We start from the raw sequence: 26876 nt of genomic DNA on the forward strand, positions 1-26876 counted from the left end.
AGTCCTTGTTTCTCATCATCAAGCATCGTCATTGATCGGTTTGGTTTGGGAAACCGCCCCAGAATCCTTCGTGGCTCTCTCCAGATCAACCATTGGGCTCCAAGCGTCAACACCGATCAACAATGCAGAAACGTCTTCACGATCGGGCCGTTGTGGGATGAACCACCCCCCCCCCGCCAAACCAAAGCTGTGCAAAGTGATCAGCAAGATGGCTGTTAAACTCCACAAATCCTCTCCAGCTCGTGTCAGGCCTCTCTGTCAGATCGGATAGGTCCAACAACTGGCCGCCGTTCATTTTAGGGGAGCTAAGGAACGAACCTTTCCAGCCGCCGTTGAACTTAGCTATCCGGCCGAGTTCTTTCTTCTCTCATCATCAATGACGAAATTGGTTTCCTTCTTGTTGACAGTGATGATGATGATGATGATTGTGATCTTCCATCTTGCACATCTCAATCCTCCCCTAACCTATCTCCGGCGCTATTCACGATTCACAACAACCTGCCCTATGTAGACCACCAAAAAGATACCCCCCAGTCCCGGTCTCCATCTGGGCCTAGGTCCTTGAGATGGTATGACCGAGAACGTACGGAGGAAAAGAAAATAGGGCTAGTCTAATGTCTGTTCACCGTTTTTGTCCCTTTCCCCTGCTGTTTCCAGGGTGGATGTTGGTGGCAGTGGCGGCCCAAGTCTCTGCCTGCCTGTTGTTCACCCAATCCCTTCTGGGATAATTGAACAAACCCAAAACCAGTAGCAGTGCAATGTGGAGATCTGGGCTTGCTTGCCTGTCGGTCACCAGCCAAGCTTGTAAACCCTCAACGGTCAGTGATTACCCGCCCACTTCCAAGGTAAAAAAAAACATCATCACCGAAACCAGCCGAACAAGTAAAAATGTATGTGCAAATCCCCTCACCAACTTCGCCCAGAGGGCTCAGCGGTATCGTCATATGTATTAAGACTCTCTCGCTCTCTCTCCTTGCAGCCAGAGCCACATCGTCAGTCGGTAATTATTATACATGGTAGTCCACATCGCTTTTTCCTTTCCTTCATGCGCTCATGTCATCCAACCTCCCTGACAGAAAGTCGTTCCCCCCACCACCCATCAAATCAATAGAGTATATGCATGTTATCCAAGAATGAACCCTTGCAGACCAAAGCAAGAAGAAAAAAATGTACAAAGTAAAAATGAAAATAACAAAGGAAAAGAATAATGTAAAACAAGGGACCAATTCGTATGGACGGGGTATCATCAGTATAAACACAGGTTTGTCGACAAAGGAAAAGAAAAAGAAAAAGAATAAAAAACCCAGGGGAAGAAAGCCACTCGCTATGCAAAACCTTGCAAGTCCCGTCTTTTGTTTTTGTTTGCCCCTCATCCAAAGTCGTGTCTTTTTTTTTGTGTTATTGCTCAAGAGTCTTGTTCTTTGGTCTGGGACTCGCAGGTGCAGCATCCCCGAACTAAGGGAGGGATGGATCAACCAGGTTGGAGACTGAAAGTCTGTTGACTCTTTCCTCAATTCTGCTGACGGCGCTCAGTCCGGGGTCGCTCAGCTTGAAAGTGGAAGCCGGGGCGTTGGGAGAGCTTGGGGCAGTAAGGGGGTGGTGGTGCTGGCGGCCGGTGGAGTAGTCATTGGTCTGGGGAGCAGGAGCGCCATAGGCAAGAGGCTGTCTTGGGTAGTCGCTGCGGGGGAAGACGGGAGACATGTTGAGTCTGAAGTCTGGGGAGTGGATTGGGTGAGCGGCGTCGGTGAGAGATGGCAGCTTGTGGCTGTTGTTGCCGTTGTTGCTGTTGTCCGCGGCAGAGGCAGAGGTCTGGTAAGAGTACACTCCATCCTCGGGGGCTGTCTTGAGAGGAGCAAGCATGGTACTCTCGGGCCTCGAGTCGTAGTAGCGCTGCGGTGGGGAGGGCGCCTGGGGTGAGGCTCCGTAGTGGGATCCGTTGTCCGACATCAGAGAGGGGGCCGCCTCCGAGTCGGGAGAGTAGACGGGGGAAGGGATGGGAGTCTCGAGCCCGTACTGGGCATCGTGCATGGAGGATGGGTGAAGAGGCGGCACCGGAGGTAGAGGTCTCTGGGAAGCCATGCCGTGGGCCTGGCGAAGGGGAAGGGGCCGCGAAGGGAGGGGGGCCATGGGCGACATGAGCGGAGATACCTCGCGGCCGTGATACTGGAGCGAGGTGGTGGTCATTGTGGCCTTGCGCTTGTCCTGTCTCTTTCTGCGGTTCTGGCTCCCGTTCCACCAGTTCTTTACAGCGTTGTCGCTGCGGCCGTGGAGACGTCTGGCAATGTCGGCCCACCGCTTGCCAATTTGCTGGACCATGGTCTCAATGATGACGCCTTCCTCGGGCGTGATGGGGTCGTGGTTGAGAGTAGGCTTCAAGTTCTGGTGATATCTTTCGCGGCACTGCTTTGGTGTTCTGGAGCCGAGGGCATTGGAGATGCGTACCCAGTTCAAGGGGCCCTGGTGCTGGACCAAAGACATGAGGTAGGCGTCCTCATGGGCAGACCAAGGGCCTCTTCTGTGGTTGTTAGATGGGGCAGTCATGATGTGGTTGTTGGTGTAGTGAGACAGAGCAGCCGAAGCACAAGGGTGAGCGGTGCTATTGTCGGGGTGGTAGTAAAGCATGTAGAAGTCTGGAGAGTGGTGTTTGATGGGTGGTGATGTTGGTGGTGATGTTGATGATGAAGTTGCCTGATGGTGGATGAAGCTGTACAATGGTTCGACGAGGAAGGAGGAGGAGGAGGAGGTCTGATAAGTATCATTCCCAAAGTGTGAGCACAGAGACCCAAGAGGGAACAACAAGCGAACTGGCAAGCAGGCCACGGCTTGGCTCTGGATGGTACTTGGGACCGGGTCTGTCACTTGTGGGGACACTTGTGGGTGCTGCTAAACCAGGTGGAGGAGGGAACTTCGGTGCAGGGACATGGGTACCACCAGCAAGCCTCAAGAAACGGGGGCAGGGGCAGTTGGGGGGAGCCGTCCACAAACAGGCCCCCGTCTCCTGCACCCCTGTTCCCGGGCCCAGCTCTGGGCGGGCTGCTTGCTGCTGGAGCAGAGCAGAGCAGCAAAAACAGGACAGCGCTCATCAGCGCCAGCACACGACACAACGAAACGATGAAACGACTCCATCTGTAAGGTACCTGCCTACACTTGTGGTCTTCCCGCTTGAGCTACGATAGAGCATGGCGCCACAACAAGGTTGAGAAATATCCGTACCCGTTCATCAGTGACATGTGGAATCTCCAACGTCCCTCATTTGATGTCAATGGGGTGTGGCGCCGCCTGCCTCGTTGAGCTGTCGACGGCGTGTATACTCTAAAACCTTCACAGTGCTGGCGAGAGCTGTGGAGGAAAGACAGCTAACTCGGGGGGGTGGGGGTGAGGCCAGATGTACTTTCCAGAGGTACCTCCTGGCCGTCCCAGATTGAGTTCGGTACGTCCGAGTTTCCAGATATTTTAGCGGTTGGCTAGCTGCAAATGGCAGCGGCAAGGGTATCGGAGAGTTTAATTGATGCGGTTTGATGTGGCTTGAGAGGTACGTACCTCCACCATCGCCATCGCCTTCGACGCCGACATGGACAGCAGCATCGGCAGTGACTCCAGCAAGAAAAGAAGGTTCAGGGGATTCCGCAAGTGTGCAGTGTGCAGTGTCAGGCGAGCAATTTTGCCTGGAGCACCATGTGCTGCAGTGCAGTCCCGTCGCCGTCGATTTTGATGCGTTGGATGCGGTGATGGAAAAGACAGCATAACGGTATAGATGATTCTTGTATTGCGGCGTCGCAGCCGTGGGATTATTATTGGGATCCCGGTCTCTTAACCGTACCTTATATTACCGTATTACTGGACGCTGTATATCGTCCGTTACCGCAGGGAGCAAGGATGGCACAGGGATCTCATCTCAGCTGCCCCGTGCCGGCCTTGTCTGCTTTGATGATCGCTGGCAGGGGCCTGTTCGCAACCAACACCACCACTTCACTCACACATCAATCACATCACACTTTTTTGCATCACGGACCATCTCTTGTCACTCTCACTCTCACTCTCACTCTCACCCACACTCACCCCTCACCGTCGATGAGAATCCTCTGATCCACAGATGATGACTGCCGCCTCTGCCCCTCCTAGTGGATATGGATCCAGACTCCTTATACTCAAAGCTTGCCGAGTAGTCGTGCTGCAAAGTGCGCCGATTTGCCTTCCCCTCTGGCTGATAGCTCTGAGTGGTTTTTGTTAGGACGGCGCCGTCCCCTTGCTGGCAGCACATCATTTCACCTGACAAGTGAGAAGCTTCTTCCTCGAGGTCGATCTTCCTCAGCGGGCGCAACGCCGTTCGAAACGGTAACCAACGTCTGAATCAGGACCTGCACCTACCTGACTACAAGGAGACAATACATGACCCTAGGTCCAGTGGCTTGCAGGAAATGGCTTGTCCCATCTGTAGGGGATTTTCAAGTCTGTTGGGGGGTAGGTAGTGTAGAGGTTGCCGTCTTCGGCAATCCCCAAGATTTGCCAGTCCCGTTCCACCAAGCTGAACCCATCCACACCATTTTTCTCTTAAGACATATATTATGGCCCGGGGGTTCTTGGAGCAGAGAGCTTCCAAAACCACTCTCGCGCGACGCAATACAGTATCATCGCGGCTCGCATTAGGTATCATGTAGCAGGGCCGCTATTGTGCAGTGTCGGTTGAGCCAATCCGCCCCTCCTTTTTGATGATCCTCGTGGAGTCGGCATGGGATGAACTCGCATACGGCCGTCCCGTTTCTGGTTCTTTCTTGGGAGGTCCCTCGTTCCAAAAGGGACGAAAAAGGCCTCAAGATGCAGACAGAGCACACCACACCTTTCACAGGCGCGCGCATCCAGTACCGGACCGCATTCTTGCAGTGTACGAGACCTAGAAGTTGGTGTGGCCACACAGGGCTGACACTCGATCCGGAGATGGCGGGCGCCTCCACGCGGGCATCTTGGGGGGGGAGGCTCTGGAAGGCGGCGAGAACCATCAGCAGCCGGGGGATGGCATGGCAAGATCGTGATGCTCTTTTGCCCCCCCCTGGTTTCCATATCTGGACAGAGAGCCTCATGGTGCTCGTAAATCTCTCCACCGCAATAACCAGTTCAGATTGTTGTTCCTGCAGAGAGAACCCAATCAGTGCTGATACGTGTCATTCCTCAACGGCTGAGATGGCGGTGAAAACGTGATCAAACACTCGAGACAGCGAAAAAGAAACAAGTGTCGAGCAAATGGGATTGCTGGGTAGCATCCCTCGTCATCCCATGACGGCCTCGTCCCAAGCTGCTGGGGCGCGCCAGTGGCTAGCTCCCATGATTAGCCAACCCTGTGAACCAGATCGTCGGACTCCTCAGGTGCGCAATAATTCCCGTTGGAATTATTTGAGGGCTGATATGATATAGGGCCAGCATGTAGCAAATATGGGCGAGGGGTCCTATCTGTTGTGAGCGCCAGTGGGTGGTATTCTTTTCGCTTACTGATTCAGAAAGACGCTCCTGAAGCTTGATATCCAAGGGAGGGGCTCTTCGCTAAAAAGGGGTGAAAACGGCAAGTCGGTCGCCAGTCGATGGTACTGTTGCTGTCAAATGGTAGCGGCCGAGATCTGGGGTTAAGCTTCAAATCCCAGCGAGCCGGTCTGTGCTGATCCTGAGCGGGTGGCTTTTCTTCAGCGACCCATCCACTTGGGTACCCGACCGGCTAAATGCATTGGAAGGGGGTAGGGGTGCATGGACTTTGCAACGGCGCTTAGTGTAGCTTTCTGCTCTATCCTCCAACGTAGCCTCGTAGCCTCTCGGCGCTGGTTTGAACCTCGTTCCTGACGTTACACCCAGCAATCAGACGGCAGCGACCGCGGCACTCTCCCGAGCAGTCTTCTTCTGACCCAGACGGGAAACCAGATCGCCGCGACTCCAACCCACCCACCACATTCGAGCAGTCTTTGGGACCAGTACTGGAGGAGGGATGGCACGGACCGGTGATCGTCAGTTGCTCGAGATCTGCCCTGACAACCCCCCTCCGTTATCGAATCACCTCGCACAACATCAGGAGGAACGGCGATGGCGGTGATATGATATGCAGATCCCGAGGGGAGTGTCGATTATCTGCGCAAATAATAAGTTGTTGGTCTGGCAAGTCTATGGAAGTATGTTTGGCAGAACCTCTCTGGTTATCCATGTTTCACCTTTCTGATTCGGATAAGCAGAGCGACGACACCTCGTTTATCACATACCGCAAGCGAACCGAACCCACTGGCAGTCCCCAATCCCGTACCATACCACACCACAAGGTGTCTTCCACACCGCTATAATTAAATCTTTGGGGTATAACGGCTGACAGTTATAGCTCTGGGCGCGGGGGTTGTACATGGACTGATACTCTTCACACACAACCCTCACACAAGCGACGCCAGGCTATGTATGTACGATTATAGGAGAATATCATCCGTGCTGCACATTAGCACCTTTCCCGCCAACCTGGGAACGAACCATGATGCGATGCGAGGACACCCCGAAGGCCCGAACGACAAACTTCCGAAGATTTGCGCGCCGGTAGCACCAGAAAACCCTTTGAACTGCAAACCAATATGCTGTGACGCTGTAACAGCTGCTGCTGCTGCTGCTGCCGTCGTCTTCATAGGCAAGTAACAGCCTCTGATGATCTGATCTGATACCAGTACAGTACTGTACTGTCTGTAAAACCCAACCGTTCGGGTAGGCGTGCGGGTGAAACGGACCCGAAGCAACTTCCCGCATGTTTGAACGTCTCCGCTTCGTCAAGCTCTCGCTGCAACTACAAAGTTCCTCCTCGCGACGTCAGAATAGACAGCACAGCAATCCGCCAAGATTGGACACATCGTCCTTGCAAATCTCTCGGGTGGTCAGCTGGGCGGTTCAACGGGGGCCCTTGCTACCGTGGTATCGCATCTCTTTCTCCCTCAGACACACACACACGATGCAAAAACAGCCAAGCACGCCAAGACACCTATCCCTACCCCCTCTTCTCGTTTGGTATCCCCCGATGTTGCGATACTCCAGACACAGACCTTGGCTTCGTATACCAACGAGGCTCCCAGATCGTGGGGAGAGGGGTCAAATATCTTGGACCTCTGTACGAGCGGTGCACTTGTCATTTTTCCTTGTTGCTGGCTTGCATGATCTTCCCGTGCGTAGTGTAGCAACCTCGCAATTACTCGCTATCTTATTCGCCAGCAAGGTGGAATACAGTCATCTCACACACACTGAGCGATGTTCGCAAAGGCCTTTTTCTTTCCACCTTGATACCACAAGCAGCAGGGAAAATAATACCCTTGTCTTGCGGTATCCGCGCTCCCGAGGGGTCTTTTTACTTCACAACGGCATGCAAGCAGCCGGTATTGCTTACAGAGATCCAGCCGGTAGCCCCACCGCCGTCACCATCACCGTTCAGATGATATGTAGATACGTACCTCATCCTTCACCCTCTCTTCACCAGCCACACCCGCCACACGCCCCATCCCCTCGGGCTCCTAGCCGCCTCCAGCTGGAAGATAAGGCTCACCTCCCCGTTGGCTGGAGGGGAAAGAAGGAGGAGGGTCAACCAACGAACCGGGGCCCCGGATGTCTGGCAGCGCCCCGAAATCTGAATGCCCACCACCCTCCTCCTCATGATCATCCCCTTCCCCCCGTAGCTGCAAGTCTGTCCCAGCGGCTCGGGCACCACCCTACTCCGCAATGTGGCTAAAGCCCGACTCGGCGACCTTTTATTTTTTTTTTCTTCAGGGGGGGAAGAAGCGATCCGTCCTAGCGTTGACGCAAAAGAGTAACGCAAAAAACCGTTGTCACACAGCATCGGGTCCAATCATGTCGGAGGGATCTTCAAGGTGGCGTTTTCTCTTGTCTTTTGGTTGCCCAGGGGGGCCCCTGGTGAGGGGGACTAACTGATATTGGTAATCGCTAGCGAACGGTTCAGCTGAGGCTTTGCGACGCCATTTTGTAGGATGGACTTGCCGTTTTGGATGGGAGCATGGAGAGATGGATTGGTGATTGTTGTTGGGGGGGAGTGGATAGCTATGGATATGGATATGGGGGGGGGGGGTTTTGTTTTGTGGTATGTTTGAGGTTTTTGTGTCTTTTTGGGAGTATTTTGTTTGTGTATGTTATATTTTCTTAGGTGGGTGAGAGAGAGTAGTGAAATGCTGATATATTTCACCCCTTTTGGACGACACTGTAACTCCTCTTTCTCTTTTTCGTTCGACATGATCATCATGATCATCATCATCATCATCATCATCATCATCACCACCACTTGAAACCTCTCCAGACTTCTATGCTCCAGCAAGCGTTGCGCGCGCATCATTGGGACGTCAAATCTCTCAATAATTCGGATATCCTCCCGGCCGACGTTCCAAAACCCTATTATTCCCAGGTTAATAAACGGGACGGGATGTTTACCTACCTACCTATATGGTACGCTACTATTCATGTACGGAACATCCCCTGAGACAGTTATTCCCTCTCTACGGATGTAGCACTGCACGTTGGATATGTATGTATTCTCGAAATAGTAGCGGGAAGAAAATAAGTGGACAAAATCCCCCTCCCCCCGCCCCCAGGGTTCAATAGTACAAACCCGGCACCAAGTTTCTCTCTTGTCCTTCCCGCTACCACCTGCATTTACAAGAGGTTGGTTGAGCCTCGGTATGTGGATATAGGTACCGTATGTACTGTAACTTATAACCCCAGCCATTTATTCAACGTCATACCAGCAGGACAAAATACATATTGAACGGCAAACACGGCTGGGGATGACTAGCAGTAAAAATGTCCAGCCTGGAATGTGAAAATGCAAAGCAAGTTGAAATGCAGATTGGCAAAAATGCAACGGGAACAATGATTACCAGCCAGTCGATCGGGGGTTTGTTGAGCTGGACAGGGGTGTCAAACCCGCCGCCGCATCTACAAGCAGTGACGAAAGCGTTCACATCGCCGATTCTGCTGTCCGTCTGTCTCTTCCTGCAAAGAATTCCTTCGTTTTACTGCCTTGTTGGGATGTGACAAAAATAAAGTCTGGATCGGCCGAGCTGGGTTGGGTCAGTTAAACCATGACCTCGGGCATGTGGAACAGAGACTGAGATACCCACCTACCTTATCTATTCCAAGTCAACAACGGCTTCCCACCGTTTTCTTTTGTCTCTTCATGATGTATATACAACAACTCGAGGAAAGCCAAGGCATGATATGCCTGTCTTGACTCAGATAACCTCCCTTCTCTTGTCTCGATCTTTTTCAAACGCCCGCCGTTGGGAAAAGAAAAGCAAGTGAGACAGGAAAGAACTGGTAGTCTCCTTCCTATTGGTAGCTGCTCCTATTATTCACCGACAAACACACAACACCTGGGTACATCCCCGCTTCGAGAACCCAAAAAAAACAAGCTCCGAGACATTTTTTTCTCTCTCTCTGTGTGTGTTGTGTTCCAAAGTGGCTTGAGAGGTCAACGGTCGTCGGTAAAAGAGATACCGAGGAGAAGGACAGGAAGAAAGCCAAAAGTCTCACGAAGAGGATCTCGCTTGTTGTATTCTGTACCACATGTGGGTGGTGGTGAGACAAAAAAAACCGGTGGTGGGCTTTTCGGTTTTCTGAGGCTCGCAAAAAAGCTAAAGCCCGAGGCCGGGGGAGACCTGTTGAGGAAATACCCCCCCATGGCCAGGCTACAGCTGAACTCGAGAGCTGTGGGTGGTAGTCCAATTCCAGCTGTCCCAAGTTCTCAGCTGGACGGACTGTTACAATGCTTGTATTCCCTCTGTCATTCTCCTCGGGAAACGATGAAAAAACTGCCCGTGTTCTTTCCCAAACAAGATCATGTGTGTTGACGAAAAAGCAGGATTTGTTCTCTTCTAACCCAGCAAACCGGCAAAACTGCCACCTATTTTGGACATCCTCTCCTCTGACGTGGCTCCTGCAACCACCATATCTTAATCTATTCCAGCGGCAGCGCTTCGCTTTCGTGTTTGATCCCCTGCCGGGCGGGCCACTGGTCACCGGGAACGGTCAACAAGACCTGAAAGGACATCGATTTCCTGACCACCCACCTCTTCCCCCCCCCCAAAACCCCTTTCCGAGAAGAGGGGTGCCGGATCCCAAAGCGGAACATCATCCTGCTTCCTGCATGTCTCTCTTCCTGCCTCGTTTGATGAAATAAATAATAGGGTCTTATTTGGAGATATTCTCTTGGCCTGCTTCCCCTGAGGCCAGGCTGGGCGGCAGCTGGAGCTTGATGGCGGAATATCGTCTATCAAGTGCACTTTTGCCACCCACACTCGCATCTGGTGAAGCTCGCGTAGGCAGGTTAGGTCTGGGAGTGAGACAGTTGACGACAATGAGCACTATTTGAATGCAAGAGTGAGCATATCCGGAATGTTAGGCGTCATCGACACCCGCGGTCTGAGATTCAAGTACGTACCGTGCTCTCGGAACCGTTATGAGACACATAAAGCTTGAGTAGATGTTGAGCGGGTGACCGGTCTATTGATAGGCAGACACAATATTCCGAGAAGCGATAGGATGATGGGATATCGTGATCATGTATACGGCGAAGTAAGGGATAAAGGGCATCCATAGTCGCCAGCAGCATGTCATGGCCGGTACTGCAGCCGAGAAAAGGTGGAATGGCCGGCGATACGCTTCCAGCTTTCATTGACAACTCATCCTGACTGCATCTAAGAGTATGCAGGTTGTGGGCTCGGTTAGCGAGCACGACAAGCAAACAGCTTTCGTTTTCTCTTCGCCCAGGTTACTCACCTCTTGTCCTTCATCGACCCAGTAAAGTCCGCATATTAGACTCGGAGACAAAAAGAACGCCGTGGCGTCTCGATCGACCCAGGCCATTCCAGTCCCAGCTGTAGAATAACGGCGTAAAACGGTCAACTAGCCCCCAGTCCCCCATTTCGCGCCCGCTGGCCTCGTTCTGGACCCCGACTACCACCTGAATTGCCGAACAGGCCGGGCTTCCGGGGAAGTAGGGAGGAGGTTCTTGTCCAACACACCATCCGCAAAGGCTGACACTGCAACGGTTGAGTCCGGCAAGCGGGGAACGAACTGGAATTTGGGAACTTTTGATTCAGAATATGCCAGAGGATTGAGTATGTACTACACATCCATTCTGACAATTCTCGTCAACCCGAGTGGCCGGATCGACGAAGAGGAGAAGTCGACGAGCCTGTTTCCCCTCTGGGCTTTCTAGTCTCGGTTGGACATTCCTTATCTGATCAGTCTTGCTGGGTAGTACTTCTCCTCGGGAAAAGGGGAGGTAAAGGCTATGTGTGAGTACAAAGCGATGCGTACCAGAGAATCCAGGTCGAAGGCGGTCTCAAGTGTCCAACACTCGGGGCCTATGCAAACAACACGTTCGAAGAGTGCTGATGCTGTCATACTCCTGGGATGCTCACCTTCCTAGATGTACTCTGAGTTGTACATTGCCTTGGTGGCAATTTACTAGCCCTCAAACGTGAGGGACAAGACCGCTATTGGCCTACTGATGCATGTTTGTTCGAATCAAGTGCAGAACACGAGGGGATTCTGTCGCTGTCAGCAAGGAGCATGATAATCAGAAGTTGAAGATACGTAAAGAAGGCGTGATTGTAGAATGCGGTAGCAACGAGGAAGCTTGCACCCGCGCACTTCTTCGCCCTTGATGGAAGTGAGAACCACTCCAATCTTTGTTCTACGACGACACTACATCAGCCCGCCACCATATCAAGATTCACCACCTTGCAGTGAGTTGTGCCGTTGCGCCCGATGAGCCGCTGTCGTTTGTGCAGCAACGGCATGAGCACCGCGTTGGCACCAGCTGCCATGCGAATACTGAAGTCAAGATCTCCACTCAGTCGCCGCGGTACTGAAGGACACTTGGGAGATAGTGTACACCGCCAGGCTTGGGATGAGAGAGACTGAAAGGTATCGGTATCACGCCAGGACAGAGAAATGACTCAAAATCCTACCCATAAGGCACCTCCTGCCGACTCTACGGACGGCAGATGATACCTGACATTCTTGTCTCTCGGATCATGACGCCGGTTCCGCGGTCTGAGCTTGAGAAAGGTGCAAGTATTCGAAGAAACCTTGCTGTCGTTGCATGATATGGATACTAGGGACCAATTACATGGCGCTGGCCGAATGGAAAACGACCTTTCAAAACGGTGGGATATCGCTATATTGGTGAGCAGTGGTCAGGTAGTCTGGTGTAATCGCTTACAAACGCTGATGGGGGAGTATTTATGGCGTTGTGCTGATGTTTGGTGGTCTGTAATAAGATGAATAGGGGTAAAGTTCACAAAAGTGGATTGGTTGGCTGTCGTTACTCGAGCAAGTTTGGTTGCACTTTGCTGCTTCAGCTGTGCTGGGTAAATCGATTGTCGAGACTGTCCCAAAAGGGCAGTATGCCGAACGTCTTAATAGCTTCGTGGCAGCTGAGAATTGAGGACGGCGCGATTTTGTGGCCATGAGTTGGTGATGGATTGAGTGTCGATTGCTGATGATCGTGGTAGATGAAGGGAAGGGAGGCCACTGATGGATGGCCTGGTGCTGATCGCGGCAAGGCTTCAGAGAACCTCGACAAACTAGAAGATTGCAAAAAAGAGAGTTGCGAGGTAGGGTGTGAAAGCAAGACGAGAGGTACTTTTCGGAGATGTTGGGTATGCTGTGTCCAGGTTCCCGACCTCAATGTTGCAGCCTGGAGACCCTACGGAGAGAGGTCAAGGAAAGAAAAGGCGTCGACACGGGATCGCTCTTGCTTTCTTGCTCTGAAGCTACCTCGCTCCTTCCAGCAAACTTCTCATTGCTTGGAAAGTGAGGCCTACAACGCACCTTCCTGTGCATCCGCCTAGCTTCTCTCAAGTGACGGAAGGAGCGTTCATCAATGGGTAAAAATGCCTTGGCACCTTCCGCTGAGGCAGCCTCGCTCCTCCCCATGCTTGATGGCATCGCCGGCACACCTGGAAGTGAGGCCTTAGACCCACCTTACCTCTTGAATGTTAGGGCCTTGGGATAATCTCAGATTTATATCTTTAGAGAATCTCAGCACCTCATCTATCACTGTTGCCATTTAGTGTGCAATGCTCAACTGGACCAAATGACCCTGCATTCTTGCCAGGTCATGTAAAAAGAGATGTAACTGGGAGATGGTGGTCAAAACCATAGAGGTCCAGTCAGCTCGAGATTTGATGTCTGTCAAGACAAAGCAAAAAGAACAGACGCTGTCAACGCCTATCCCTGAGGGAATCAAACGCTGTGTGGCGGGCCAGGAGTCGAACCTGGGTCTTCGCTCTAACTCGGGAGTGTAATAACCGCTATACTACCACGCCACGGAAACGCTTTTTGGAAATTGGGACGATATACTGGGGCTGGGTTGAGTCTTGAGAAGTGGGTTTTAGGTTCTGTTGGTGTGGAAAATGGCGCGTGGTGGCGTCGAGATATCCGGGTCATTGTAAACCTTAGATTGGTATGCTCCGAAGAGCCACTCAACCGCCATGATCTTGAAGAATTTAAAGCAGTCTTTTCTTCACCTGACCACAAGACTAGAGAAAATGACGAATTAATGTAACTCTGAGCTCTGTATGAGTGAGATATCTTCGTAGGGCATGGGGTAGTGGCAGGATATCTCTGTGTTTCAACATCCGTCTGTCTTTCCTTCATGCTCGACATCTCACTGTCATTGACCGCGCTCTTGCTCTTTTTTTACAGTTAATTAGTTATTGCTCTCGGTATATTAGTTCTTTGACTCTATTTGCCTAATCGTCTATCGTCAATCTACCTCTTTCCCTTTTGCAGAACTCCATTACTCCTGATCCCATAATCAGAAACCATAACCTCACCCATCACTCCTGAATCATCACAAACACATAGTACACACTCGATACATCTTCATCCAGCCTCCACTCTCATACCATCTTCATCCCGCCTCCAACCTCATCCAATCCTAACCCATTCCTCCAACATCATCCCATCTTTCACACAATACATAGCCCTCCCTCTCACCTCATAACCCCAAACATTTATTCACATAAGTCATAACCATCATCATAACACCCCCCCCTCTAAAAACACATTGCATCTTACTCACCACTTACCCCCATCCCCAAACCCCTTCCCCTCCCAAGTCTCCCTCGTACTAACCCCCCCTCACCCCAAACCTTTCCCCCCCAAACCCAAACCTCGCTAACCCCTTCCTACACTGCCACCGAACCCAATACTCCCAATCCAGCCCCGCAACCCTAGGCACCATCCCGCTCCCAAACAACCCATTCTCCACCACCAGCAAGCTCTCCACCGAATCCAACACCAGCGCCCCCCTCGAGCTCATGAACCCCCCCGCGTTCTGCCCAGCCAGACAGACATGCCTCACAAGCCTCATATCCGGCGTCAGCCTGATCAAATTCTTCCCAGAGGTTGACGACATGACCTCATTCGACAAACCAATGACGTCGGTCGAAAGATCAACGTAGATCCTCGGCTGGGGGTGTCCACGTGGAGCAAGTCCGAGACGATACCTCTTGAGCGCGGCAAGCCGCGATTCGGAGCAGACAGACAGTAGTACCGGGGGAGGGGTGCTGCAGGTGAAGATGTTGGATTTGGAAGAGGGGTAGGAGGACGAGGTGGTGGCGAAGGAGTATTTCTCCCCTTCGCGAGACGAAAAAGATCTACCCCTGGCGAGACGAGTGGTGGTGGTGGTGGTGGTGGTGGTGTCTCTTCTTGGACGGGATGAAAACTTGTGCAGCCAATCGCCTGTGAGGTTGGAGATGTGATTGTTCTGCTTGGGGAGCTGGAGGAGCATGATGCGTGATTTGGGGAGCGCTTCGGCCCAGATTTGCTGTCTGAGTTCGGCGGGGAGGAGGCGGAATTTGGGAAAGGTTGTTGGGGATCCTCTGGGTAGGGGGCGGAGGAGGGAGGAGGAGTGGATTAGGATAAGGGAAGAGGAGGGGTGGTTTGGGTTGAGGGTCCAGAGGCGGCGCTCTTCAGAGTGTTCTTGGCAGGCTTCTTGACATAACCGGGCGTAGGACCGGATTCGCTCGCTGAACCAGCCGCAGAGGATGGATACTTTGAGGAAGAGCCGGATCCAGTAACAGTCGGAGCTGCTGCTGGTGTTGTCCAGCATGGAGGGGTCCCGCTGCTCGGGGAGGGTGGTGGTGGTGGTGATGATTGTGGTGCTGGAGGGGTCAAAGGTGGGTGTCCAGGAGGAGAGGGTGGCGAGGCCGTAGAGGGGGTCCAGCATTTTGGCGGGTAGTGGTGTGGTTGTGGTTGTTACGAGCGGAAGATCACTAAGGGGGGTGATCGATACCGCGGAGGGGACCGTAGTCGATACCGGGCAGAGACTCAGCCTGTAGGACGATGAGGACAAGAGTACAGATGAGCACGATGATGACAAAATTTGTGCTGTTTCTTGGCCGAGGTGGTGGTCTATCATATACCCGGAAAGTAATCAGTCCACACCATGATCGAATGTCTGTCAGTACCAGCTTGACAAGCACGGCTGCCCCTTTTGTAATTCCTGCGAAACCTCCGCTCGTGGGAGCAGGAAGTCCAAAGCTATTTCCTTGCGCTGTGATAGTCAGTGCCCATACAGGTGAACTCCATCAACCACGTGGATGGCCGCCGCTATCGTGTGCTAATGTACTCCAGAATCTGGAGAAGATGGTTTCTTTGCTCGTTCACAGTTTCAAAAGCTGGGTAGAGGCGCGCTAGAGGGATCAAACAGGCGCCGTTGAAGGACCATTGGGTCTGGGCCGAGTGATGCATAAGGTTTGATGGCACGAGCGGACGTCTTGAGGCAGGCTGGGAAAGCTAGAGAGAAAAATGGGTGTACTGTATGCGAGTACCTCGGCCGTGATATCTTGTCGGACATCGGGGAATTGCCTGATTCCGACATAGAAGAAGGGGCATCGCCGGAAATCTGGCAGATTGCTTGCGTAGGCAGTGCTCAAGTGTGGCCCAAGTGTATATCGCACGACCCTAATGTGAGTGCTGGTGAATCCAAGGGCCTGGTTGGACTAAGTATGCAAACCCCAAACCCAGACCTAGCACATCTCGATCTCGAAGAGATACTTGTTCGATTTCCCTGAGCTGCTTGTTGCAAGGTCTGTCGAGGCATCCATAAAGACTTTTGGACCTCGAGTTGCACCAAAGCAGAGAGCTGGGCGAAGTGCTCATTTGAGTTATTGACTTTCTGATATCTGGCTTGAAAAGTTCAACATACCGATGATCAAGAATCTCTTCCACTCAGAGTCCTAGTTTGCCATCTGCGAAATCGAAGATTTTCTTAAGGGCAGCGCCACGACATTGCCTGTGTGTTATAATCCACCGAAGCACATCAGGAAAAGTTACACAAAGACCGAAAGCTGCATTGGCTTGGGAAGCTGCAGCTGTTCCTTGCATTCGCATGTATGCAAGGGCTTCTGATAAAACTTCATTGCATTCCTCTCTCTCTCTCGTGTGACTGCTACTACAACTCATCCACCACGCGATGTTGATGCGGGAACATTTAGGGCGGCATAAATGAGGAAACGTTGTTTCTCGAATGCCGACAGCGAGTCCTCGGTGGTAATGTTGGGTATCATGGCTTGCTCGTGAGCTTTCGTCAAAGAGCCCAATCCTTTGGATAAGATCGAGGTGTGGTGTGGTGATATGCTGTGGCATAATCTCAGACCTCACCACACGTCGGTTGGGTCAATCTCATGCTTCTCCCCATCAGCCCTGATGTGCTCTTTCTTGACATCTCTCTTCAATGGTTTTCGCATATCGTAGGCATCCTCGCTGTCCTGAGTGGGGTCGGTTGAATGGTCGCCATAGTATTCCTTGACCACCCTGAAAATACTGTAGCCCATGCTTTCATAGAATTTGATGGCCTTGTAGTTTGTCTTGCGCACAAACAAGTCGACGAACCAGGCGTTTCCGGCATCACCAGCGGCCTCGAGCTGCTCTGTGAGGAGCTTGCCAATACCAAGTCGGCGAGCCTCAGGGGCCACGGTGACGGCTGTGATGTGGGCGTGCCAAGGAAGATAATGCTCTGAGAATTTGTAGACGTCAGGAGACGACTCGAGCTTTCCCATTACTAAGCATTTTTTCAGTATCGAGTCAGATTCAAACTGTGTACGTGGTTCAACTCACTGTATCCGATAATGTTTCCATTCTCGTCTTCAGCAACCTGGAAGAGTGATGGCCATTTTGCGTAATACTGAAGATAGAAGGACAGTTCATATGTCTCTGTGAGAGGATCCAGGTTGCATTTTGATAGCTTGTTCAGGTCATCAGGCCTGAACCGGCGAAAGTTGGCCATGACTGTCGAGGTTTGTGAAATTTGAGCTTCGATAGATGGTGGGGAGCTTTGATGTTGGCGTCAAAGTTGACAATGGCTGGGCAGTTTACAATCCAAACGTTCAGTGACCTACTAACAGTATTCTGCGTGACTCAACTGGAACTCTGTTAGGCCAGCTGAACACCCAAAGGGGAAAATAACGACTTTTGATTGGCTGTTGGGGCTGTTCTGCAGCATCCCGCAACACCCGCACGCACTGTGGCACAAGCCCCTGGCGACGTCTTGTCAGGTACCTACCTCGCCTGAGTCAAAGGAGAGACTGATGAAACTTAAGCTTGGCTGCTGCTATCATCGACTTCATTTCAAGCGCTTTGGTTTCTGATATCGCAATTGTTACCGCTTCAGCATCCAGGGTATCCCTCCTGCACCCACAAAAAACTGCCCAAGCAAAAACCAATGCCGGAACCCGTTTCCTGCCAGAGATAGAAGTACCTTGGTTCTTAACACTCACACCGCTGATATCAGGCTCACCAAGATAGCGATTGCGTACCGGTCTCGGACCACCGACATCCTACAATCCCACGAACCCCCGGCACCCTTCCCCTCGTCAGCACTCGGCCGACGGCAGACAGAACCAAAATTTATGCGACCTTTCTGAGAAGCAGATTTGGACGTGAAGCAGCTACGAGGAGTTCATGCGAAGCTCCTCTCATCAGCTGTCCCTTGACTCCCTTGACAAAACGCCGAACACCTGACCTCCATAGGTATTAAGCACTACTTTTTGCCCAACGACGAGTCCACCGAACACCCTACTGGGCCCGCACGACCCCAACTATAGACCACGCATTTTGATATAGAATACTTGTGTCATCCTCCCGGATTTTCCTTCCAGCAGTCGGAAAGCGAACTTTGAGGAACTCTTCCTGTCACTGTTGAGCCAACCCATTTCAGACTTAATCGTATCGAAACCCTGGCTGCGGGGACAGGCAATCGATAGCAACGTCTGATAGCACAAGCCCAGACCGACATTACGATCAGCTTCACCCTGCTCGGTCATAACCGCAGCTCCAGACTCCCAAAGCGCGCAATCTCGCGCGCAGATAGTCTTCCAAAATGGCGTCGTACACACCGCGGCATTCCCGGCATCCATCTCTCGATCTCAGCCAAACCACTTCGTACTCTCCCTCCCGCGAGCGCCGCCAGTCCAAAGCCTCCTCCTTCGCCGACCGCCCCGGGACACCCCTCCGCAACGGTTTCGCCTCGTCTGATATGGATTTGGCAATGATGAACGGTGATGGCGGTGGCAACGGCCTTGGCAACCTGGCCGACGAGTTGGCCGGGCTTGACGATGACTACGATGACTATGACGACTACGACGAGGATGTCCCGGAGGGAGAGTACGACGATGACAACGAGCTACAGAAAAGCCAGATAACCACCCGCGGAAACAGTCCACACAAAACACAGGGAACTAATTTCGAGGATACGGATGACACAGACCTGGACCAGAAAGGTGGCCAGCAGGTGCGGGATAGCGGTGTCGATGTAGAGCACAGCCCATCACGAGGAAGCAGTCTCCCACACAGGTTGAGGAATAACAGTCTGGGCGTACCCTCGCCCAGCGGGAAGCACGGGCACAGGAGAAAAGGCAGCGCATATGACGGCAGTGAATATGGCAGCGAGAGCGACCTCGACAATGGCGGGATGCCACCACGCTTAATAGAGAAAATGGATGAGGTGGAAAGTCTGGCGAGACGGGGGACAGAGAAGACGGGAGGGCCGTTGGATGGGACATTTCAGAGGGTTACTGAAGGGCTGCGGGATTTGGGCAGTCAAGCGGGTGTGGAGGGTGGTGCCACTAGGTATTTTCTTCCCAATCATCCTCCGACCTGGATATTTTCAAACGCTAACATCGCTCTTTTTCACCAGGTTAATAACCGCCCACTCGGCCGTGACAACTCACCTGAGCCATCAAAACAGACAAATGCACAACCTCTCCTTCCCGCTCTTGTCGCCCCTGGTAGCACCACCAGATCCGGAGGCTATCGAAGAGCTGTTGCCGATGCTCATCAGTCTTTCGGAACTCATGCCTCGGCCTTCGACAACCGCTCTCCAGTCATTATCCTCGCTTCACAGCCTGACAACGGATCTGGTGAATACGCTCAACTATCTGAGCGACACGATTCACATGTCAAGGCAAACCACCAATATTGCCACAAGAAGGTTAAAGTCGGCGAAAGATCTCGTGGCGGAGATCAAGCATGATGAGGAGCTGAGAGAGGAAGGGGAGAGGTGGCTAGCAAAGGGGAAGTGGGGTGAGAGATTGGAGCGAAGGGAATGTGCGAATGTGTGTGGTGAAGTAGTGGGCGGGTTTGAGAAGGTATGTGAAGGCTGGAGGAAGAGGCTGGTGGAGTTGGCCAGAGCAGAAGAGATGGGCCAAGCTTAAATTTGAGGCAAGATTCTGACATGTTTGCGGTGTTGTTGTGTTTGTTTGAGGGAAGACATTTCGCGGGAGGGGGAGGGGAGGGTTGGTTTGGATTTTATGCATATATTGGTTTGGTTGGGTTTTGGTTTGGGTGGGTGGGTGGGTAGGTTGGTTGGTTGGTTCATGGCGGCAAGTACTTAGAGAGATATCGGATTCCCACAAGTGGACATTACATACTTATATATACAGGAGACAAAAACGTATTTACGTACCCTTTTTTGCTACGGGGTCTTTCTCGATGTTAGACCCGTGAAACCATGACGGGAGAATTCTTTTGTTCGAGAACAACTATTCCAAGCACATCCAGCCTCGTACACAAGGATCCAATGTTTTTTCTCGTACCAAAATGGGTATCATCATCTTTCCTTTTTCCCTAAATCAACCCAGCTTTTCCAACCCAGCCCTTCTTCTCGAGTTGCCGCACTACAACATCCCTCCCCCCTCAAACAACCCAGCAAGGCTCTCCCCAAAGTGCACCCTCCTAACCGCCTCCCCAAACACGCCGCTCACATCCAGCACCTCGACCTTGCCACACCTCCTCAAATGCGCCGTCTGGTCAATCGTGTTGGTCACTACCACCTTGTCGAGGGCGCTACTCTCGATCCGCTCCAGCGCATCCCCCGAGAAAACCCCATGCGTAACCACAGCCACTACCCTCTCGGCCCCCTCCCGTTTCAACAGCTTGGCCGCTCTGGTGATGGTATTCCCCGTGTCAACCAAATCATCAATCAACAAGCACGTCCGTCCTTTTACCTCCCCCACAAGCATCATCGTCGCTTTGGCGCTATTCTTCCCGGGAATGAACTTGGGATGTCGCCTCTCTTTGTGGATCAGGGCGAATGGGAGGTTCAACACGTCTGCGATGGCGGTGGCGCGCTTTGCCCCGCCTGCGTCGGGGGAGATGATTGTTACGGAGTTGGTGGTGGGGAGGATGTGCTGGGAGATGTATTTGCACAAAAAGGGGCGGGCGTGGAGGTTGTCGACGGGTATGTCGAAGAAGCCTTGGTAGGTTTGCTCGTGGAGGTCGCAGGTTAGGATGCGGTCTGCGCCTGAGCAGGTTAGGAGGTCGGCGACCAGGGAGCCGGATTGGGCCATCCATTGTTTGTAGTTTGGTTTGGGGGGGTGGAGGGAGAGCATGAGGGAGGGGTTTTCGTAGTCGTGGGTTGTAAATTGCCCCGGGGAAGGTGGTGGGAAGGTGTTGTTGTTGTTGTTGCCTGTTCCGTAGGTGATGAGTTGTAAAGGGGGGGTTTGGATTCCGGAGGGGGTGCCGCCTCGGTATCCCACTCCTCCGGTGTTGTTATTGCTGTTGGTTACTCGACCGACGACATCGGTCATGTCTAACCCTTTGCTGCCCAACCCTGCTGTGCGAGCTATATTTGGGTGGGGGGTGACGGGGACGCTTTCAAAGGTGTACGCTCCTGCTTTCCCAGATCCCGCTTTTCCCTCGCCGTCTACCACCAGTCCTTTATCCCCACGAAGCGGTGCCCCTGCCTTGGAGAAAGCCAGGTCGGGCTGTCGACTATATGGAAACAGTGGCAACACGGCTGTTACCCTCCTTGCGCTCCCGCCTTTGCACGCCGCGATCATGATGCAGACTTCCATGAGGTAGTCATTGACTTTGTAGTTTGGATCCTCCCCCACGCCAAACGATTGGATGATGTAGACGTCTTTCCCTCGGACGGAGTCTTGGATTTCGCAGCGGGACTCGCCAGAGGAGAACTTGCAAAGGATGCGCTCGGAGGGGGAGATGGAGAGGTAGTTGCAGATAGAGAGGGCGAGGGAGGGGTGGGAGTTGCCTGAGAGGATAGAGATGTTGCGGACCATGTTGGAGGAGGTTTTGCGTGTCATGTAAGAAGGTAGGTAGTGTTGTTGGTTCTGGAGGTGAGAAAGGGCGATGATGGGAGCTAGCCCATTTCTTTGTCAAGGTGAAGCTCAAACACGGCGGCGGCGACGATGTCAGGGGTTGATATGTGGTGTAAAGTGTGATCTGACAATTGGGCACCCACGACAACACCCTCTTCTTCCGCTTGTTGTATTGTCCCTCCCTCACACCGAATACTGTAGCTTTGTGTCCTTTGGGGTAGGACAATCTGCTTGGCAGGACCTGATGTTCCGATCGTTGCTGCGGTGGTTATCGTCAAAGGGTACAGGTAGGTGGTCGAATATAAAGGGTCCCAAGATCCCGTCCTGTGCTGTCTTGTCAATGTCGTACAAACACCACCACGGATATGTACCCCCGGAAGATGTAAAACTGTGACCGTGACACAAAAACTGCTTGTCAATTCATCGGTCGTGTGACCGGAATGGGAATTCGCCCTCTGCATATAATTGTCCAGCAGCCCAAAAACCACCGTCCAATGTTCTTTAAGGAATTTAACCCGCGTCTGGCCGAATGTCCTTCTCTCTCTTATGGATGGAATTGTCGATAGCGGAATTCGGCACATTCTGTAGCTCTCCCGCTGCGAGATTCCCGAGCCGTAGATCTTATATATATCCATCTACCTATCTGACCCCTCTTACATACTACTATCTTCTTCAGTTTTCCCCAAAACTTGAAACCAAACCTTTCCATCCACACTCACCGAAGAATTATCCCATCCCATCCCAATAGCTATCCAAATTCCCTTATCCGCCGCCTCCCACCCAGTGACGTCATACCAGCCCTTCCGCAATCAGACAGCTCCTAGACACAAGAGGTCCCAACACCAATGAATGGCTGCGACAGCCACACGTGTATCTGACCTCACGAGCCTTTCCAAAGAGATAGACAACAATAGTGACAGTGTCCTCGGATTAAACAAATGGTCTCGTGATCAACTTGTCAAAAACAGCAACAAGTGACACATCAAAATGCTGTGACACCCCCGCGCCTGTCTTGAAAAGAGAGGCATCACGCGACCCATGTTTTGGTATTCCTTCAATTTGCTAACGAGGTTGGTGATGATCACTCGTGTGCTCGACTCAATGGACAGAAACCATTGGCACGTGTTGACAGTATTCAAAGCGACTTTCAATCACCGAAAACAACATCTCATGAGGGGAGCAGAATTGCAGACCTATCCACCATTTTAAATCATCAAATATCAAGCGATCAAACAAACCGCCCAAGACTCCTCTCTCAAACCACAACCTTCTCCCAAACATTTCTTCCCCATCCCACAGCCTCTCAGACCATGAAAACAGTGAAAAAATTGGTAGCGTCTCTTTGAGTAGCGTGTCATCCTTAGTGCAGGGGCCATGCTAATCTTCTCTGTATCGTTTCAAATTGACCAAATGCCCCGAAGGGCGAGGAAGAAAAAGAAGAAACCGATCAAATTCTGGCAGGCAAGTCGACAATTTATAGACTGCCAGAAGACATCCCGGGTGGCCTATGCACGCTTGCAAATCCCCCACTGAATGCAAATCGTCTGTGCGCCACCACCGCCACTACGAAGATCAGGCCAGCGTGGCTGGGAGCAGCCAGATTGTTGCCACTTGCCACCTCCTTTTTGACTCATCAGGAGGAACGGCCTTGAAACAACATACACAGAGGCACCTCAAAGTACAAACACATATGCAAAGTCTGGCAAGAAAGTTGGGACAAAATCTATTGTCTTATCAAAGAGTTCATCTATAACCGATCAAAACGAAGCGAAAAGCAATGTCAAAATCAACCCCCTTTTGTTATCATTGTTCTTCCTCTCTGGACGCAGCGCTGTTGTGGTAGGCTGCAAGCAGCCAACAAAAAAAGTGAAAATCCACCCTCTTGATGAAAAATCTCAATCCCATTACTCAACTATCTCGTAACTTCCAAGTTACAAGTCCAAAAGAGCCTTGGCACCGGGCTCACTGCACACGTAGATGACGTCGTGCTCGTTGGAAAAGCCGTTGAAAGTGGTGGCGGAGCATTTGGTGTAGGCACCCATGTCCTCAAAGTAGAGCCAGTCACCAACGTCCAGGACAACAGGGAAGCGGATGCTCTCGGTGATGCGATCGATGCCGTCGCAGGTCGGGCCCCAGATGCTGTACTCCACTCCGCTGCGGTCATCCATACCGTTGGCGGCGGGGGTGTCATACAGAGTCTGGCCGCCGGCGCGGAGCACCTTGGCCTCGGGGTGCTGGTGATCAAACATGATGCTGCTGAAGTTGCCATACAGACCATCGTTGACATATAGCATGTAGCTGGGATCGGGAGTCGTGGTGCCGTTGTTAATCAAGGCGGTGTCCTGGATGGTGCGGCGGGCAATGACGTTGCAGGCCAAAGTGTAGGCAGCCGAGGCGTAGAAACGGCCGGGCTCAGCAATCAAGTTGATACCGCTGTGAGCGGGGAAATACTCGTCGAGAGCTTCACGGAGAACACCAGCCATCTGCTCAAAGGTGTTGTCGGCGCAGAAGCCACCGCCGACGTCCAGAGTCTTGAGCGAAAAGCCATAAGAGGCAGCCTGCTGAAAGACCATGTGCGAGTCACGGACGGCCTTCAAGAAAGCGCTGGGGTCCGAAGCGCCAGAGCCAACGTGGAAGCTGACACCCACGACGTTAAGGTTCAAGTCGCGGGCCAAGGCCAAAAGACCATCAGTCGAGTCGAGCGAGGCGCCAAACTTCATGCTAAGGCGGCAAAGGGACGACGTGTCGTCGGTAAGGATGCGCAGATAAAGCTCGGCCTCGGGGTAGAAGCGGGCAATCTTGCGAAGCTCGTCGGCATTGTCAAAGGTCATGGCACGCACGCCCTGCTGGGCAACGTAGCGCACATACGAGTTGGTCTTGCAGGGCTGAGCATAGATGATGCGGGAGGGGTCAACTCCCATGCGGAGGACCTGCTCAATCTCGGCCTTGGAGGCGCAATCGAAGCCATTGCCAAGGGCAGCCAGCAACTTGAGGAGCATAGGGTCCGGGTTGCACTTGACGGCTATTGCGTATGTTAGCATCCTGTTTTTCTCTCATCTTCTCCATGACAAACCACTTACCATAGAAGGGCTTGACGCGAGGCAAGTTCATCTTCCAGCGGAGGTGCTGGCGGTAGACCTCACCGAGGTCGGCCACAAAGAAGGTGTCCTCCTCTCCGGGCTCGCAGTCCTCGTGGTCAATGCTCTCCACGCGCTGGCGGAGGGCATTGCCAATCAGCTCCTTGGCGGTAGGACCCTCATGGTGGTGGTGGTGTTCACCTAAATGGTGATGGTTGTGTTGCTCAAAGTAGCCATTGTTGCAGCTCTTTAAAAAGACATGATTATTCGTTAATTCCGTATAATCGAGTGATACGAAGCGATCGGCGAGCAAAGTTGGCATAACCATATCCGGGATCGTAACGGGGGTGAGCGGTCGAGAAGAATTAGGTGGTAGGTAGCGGCGGCGGGTGGGTAGAATATTAGAGATGTTCTCGTGATCTCGAGCGTGGGTGGGTGATGAGCTCTATATCGAACTTATCGAAAGCTCAGAATATGTTTTTTGGGTAGTAGATAAAAGGCGATGTGATAGCACGGGGTGCTCAAGCGAGTATTAGGGAGGTCGGTGTGGGTAGCAGACTGGTCCCTCAAAGGTCTGACGAGGCTTCGTCGACTCTTCCTCCGTCAGAGGAAGAACCGCACAACTCGTCCTATGCGGCAGCTGGTTGTTGTTGGTATCGTGGGGGGCTTGGTTGAACAAGGAGTCGAACAGGGAGAGCTCGAGTTCCTTACGCGACTTCAGCAGGGGGTGGCAGGGAGTTGATGATGTGAAAGGTTTGTCGAAGGCTGAAATCTTGGTCTGAGACAAAGTCTACGGCCAAGGAAGCCGTATTGAGCTTGGGTGCCTTTGAGAAGACCAAAGGCAGTCAGGCGTAGCGATGGATATCGCTAGCTGTTTCTGTGAGGCAGGATGCGCGTCAGCATGTGTGAAAACTCCTACGGATATAAACAATCAACAGCGAGCAACCCCGCTGGAAGCTCTTCAGAAAGCCATCCATCCCAGGTCTGAGACATGACGCATGCCACGAGGCCGAGTGGGTGGGATAGAGCCCAACCCAGCACGGTCGCTTGCGGTCATTGTCACGAGCGGGAGCTCCCAGCGGTCGTGCGCCGATATCTATCCGCATAGCCGCGGCGAGGAGGTGAAAAATTTGCACTTACTTGGGAGGTGATGGGTGCGCGAACGCAGTAAGTGCAGGAGTTGTCCAGTGTAGCAATTGATGCCAAGGTCGATGATGTGTTGAGGAAGGAGGACAGTTGGCAAAGGGAAAATCGTGGGAAAGGGGAAGAGGTTCAAGGACGGGGGTGGAAGGTTTGGAAGCCGGCGTTGAGCTTCTTAATAATGGAGGGGCGCAGAGTGGGCGGGAGGCAGGTGCTTTGGTGGGGCATTTTCGATGGATGGCTGTGCCTCGATCCTTGATTTGGATTTGGCAGAGCCCACAACAAAAAAAAAAACTCCAAAGAGGGCACCACCTTTTTTTCCACCGGTCCCAGATATTTCAAGACACCGCCTACAGATGACAGATGGTGTCTACAGAAACCCTAAGGACCCTCGGCAACCATCTTCCTGTGACCTACCTAGATAAACTCACCTGCCGTCTTTGGCAAAACATCATATCGCACCTGAGGTGGCCGCGCAATTCCATCAACTTCCCTTCAAGTGTCCCCGCGGCAAAGATGCCGTGCTCTGCTGTACTACAGCAGCATACCTAGCTACTACCTATCTACAATGCGAGGCCAGGCCGCCGTCCGGTGTTGCTGACGCTCGTTATGCCGGATATCTGGCCGAGGCCGCCGTCTCCTGGCCCAGTGCAATCACAACTCATGAGATGGTGGGTGGTCTCCTGGCCCGGTGGCGTGCCATCACTCGATCCGCAACTTGCGGTCAGCGAGCCAGTTTCGATGCCCAAATTCCATCCCTTCTCCGCTCGTTAGCGGACGCTTGTGGTGTTATGCGGGCCCATTGCACCGTTGGTCATGTTCCAGCATGCAACCCATCGCCGATATCTTTTCGTTCTGTATCGAGAGAGTCCATGGCCGGGGAAAGAGGAGAAAGTAGGAGCACACTGGAGCCAGTAAAAATCCCGCACCATCAATCAGCCTGCTTTTGCTCTCTCTGGCAGTCCATTGTCTTTGCATCCGGCGGCTATCTTGGCTAAGGAGTGACTGAAGATTTTAGGTA

General features: G+C 52.5%; 6 protein-coding genes and 1 non-coding gene across 7 annotated transcripts; 2 read left to right on the forward strand and 5 right to left on the reverse strand.

The window, feature by feature from the left end:
* Nucleotides 1-995: 995 nt before the first annotated feature.
* QC764_202600 (uncharacterized protein) lies at nucleotides 996-3253 on the reverse strand (the record flags this gene model as incomplete). Its single annotated transcript, XM_062943960.1, has 2 exons — nucleotides 996-2745; nucleotides 3245-3253. The coding sequence occupies 2 exons, from the start codon at nucleotides 3251-3253 to the stop codon at nucleotides 1456-1458; spliced, it is 1299 nt and encodes a 432-aa protein (XP_062802731.1). The 3' UTR covers nucleotides 996-1455.
* Nucleotides 3254-13272: 10019 nt separating this feature from the next.
* QC764_0032940 lies at nucleotides 13273-13343 on the forward strand. The gene has a single exon. It is a non-coding gene; the product is annotated as a tRNA-OTHER (tRNA).
* An 806-nt stretch (nucleotides 13344-14149) lies between these two features.
* On the reverse strand, nucleotides 14150-15442 carry QC764_202610 (uncharacterized protein; the record flags this gene model as incomplete). Its single annotated transcript, XM_062943961.1, has 2 exons — nucleotides 14150-15378; nucleotides 15406-15442. The coding sequence occupies 2 exons, from the start codon at nucleotides 15440-15442 to the stop codon at nucleotides 14150-14152; spliced, it is 1266 nt and encodes a 421-aa protein (XP_062802732.1).
* A 1240-nt stretch (nucleotides 15443-16682) lies between these two features.
* Nucleotides 16683-17373, reverse strand: naa20 (N-alpha-acetyltransferase 20; the record flags this gene model as incomplete). The annotated part of the gene is made up of 2 exons (XM_062943962.1): nucleotides 17143-17373; nucleotides 16683-17086 (listed from the first exon to the last, which is right to left on the reverse strand). Exons 1-2 carry the CDS (start codon nucleotides 17309-17311, stop codon nucleotides 16683-16685), a joined length of 573 nt encoding a protein of 190 aa, XP_062802733.1. The 5' UTR covers nucleotides 17312-17373.
* Nucleotides 17374-18403: 1030 nt separating this feature from the next.
* On the forward strand, nucleotides 18404-19736 carry QC764_202630 (uncharacterized protein; the record flags this gene model as incomplete). The annotated part of the gene is made up of 2 exons (XM_062943963.1): nucleotides 18404-19152; nucleotides 19220-19736. 2 exons carry the CDS (start codon nucleotides 18404-18406, stop codon nucleotides 19734-19736), a joined length of 1266 nt encoding a protein of 421 aa, XP_062802734.1.
* Nucleotides 19737-20198: 462 nt separating this feature from the next.
* On the reverse strand, nucleotides 20199-21623 carry PRS5_1 (ribose-phosphate pyrophosphokinase; the record flags this gene model as incomplete). The annotated part of the gene is made up of 1 exon (XM_062943965.1): nucleotides 20199-21623. The coding sequence occupies one exon, from the start codon at nucleotides 21621-21623 to the stop codon at nucleotides 20199-20201; it is 1425 nt and encodes a 474-aa protein (XP_062802735.1).
* A 1689-nt stretch (nucleotides 21624-23312) lies between these two features.
* SPE1 (Ornithine decarboxylase) lies at nucleotides 23313-26037 on the reverse strand. The gene is made up of 2 exons (XM_062943966.1): nucleotides 24719-26037; nucleotides 23313-24660 (listed from the first exon to the last, which is right to left on the reverse strand). Exons 1-2 carry the CDS (start codon nucleotides 25041-25043, stop codon nucleotides 23570-23572), a joined length of 1416 nt encoding a protein of 471 aa, XP_062802736.1. The 5' UTR covers nucleotides 25044-26037; the 3' UTR covers nucleotides 23313-23569.
* Nucleotides 26038-26876: the final 839 nt, after the last annotated feature.

This window comes from Podospora pseudoanserina, chromosome 2, assembly GCF_035222485.1.
Source record: "Podospora pseudoanserina strain CBS 124.78 chromosome 2, whole genome shotgun sequence".
NCBI classification, from domain to species: domain Eukaryota; kingdom Fungi; phylum Ascomycota; class Sordariomycetes; order Sordariales; family Podosporaceae; genus Podospora; species Podospora pseudoanserina.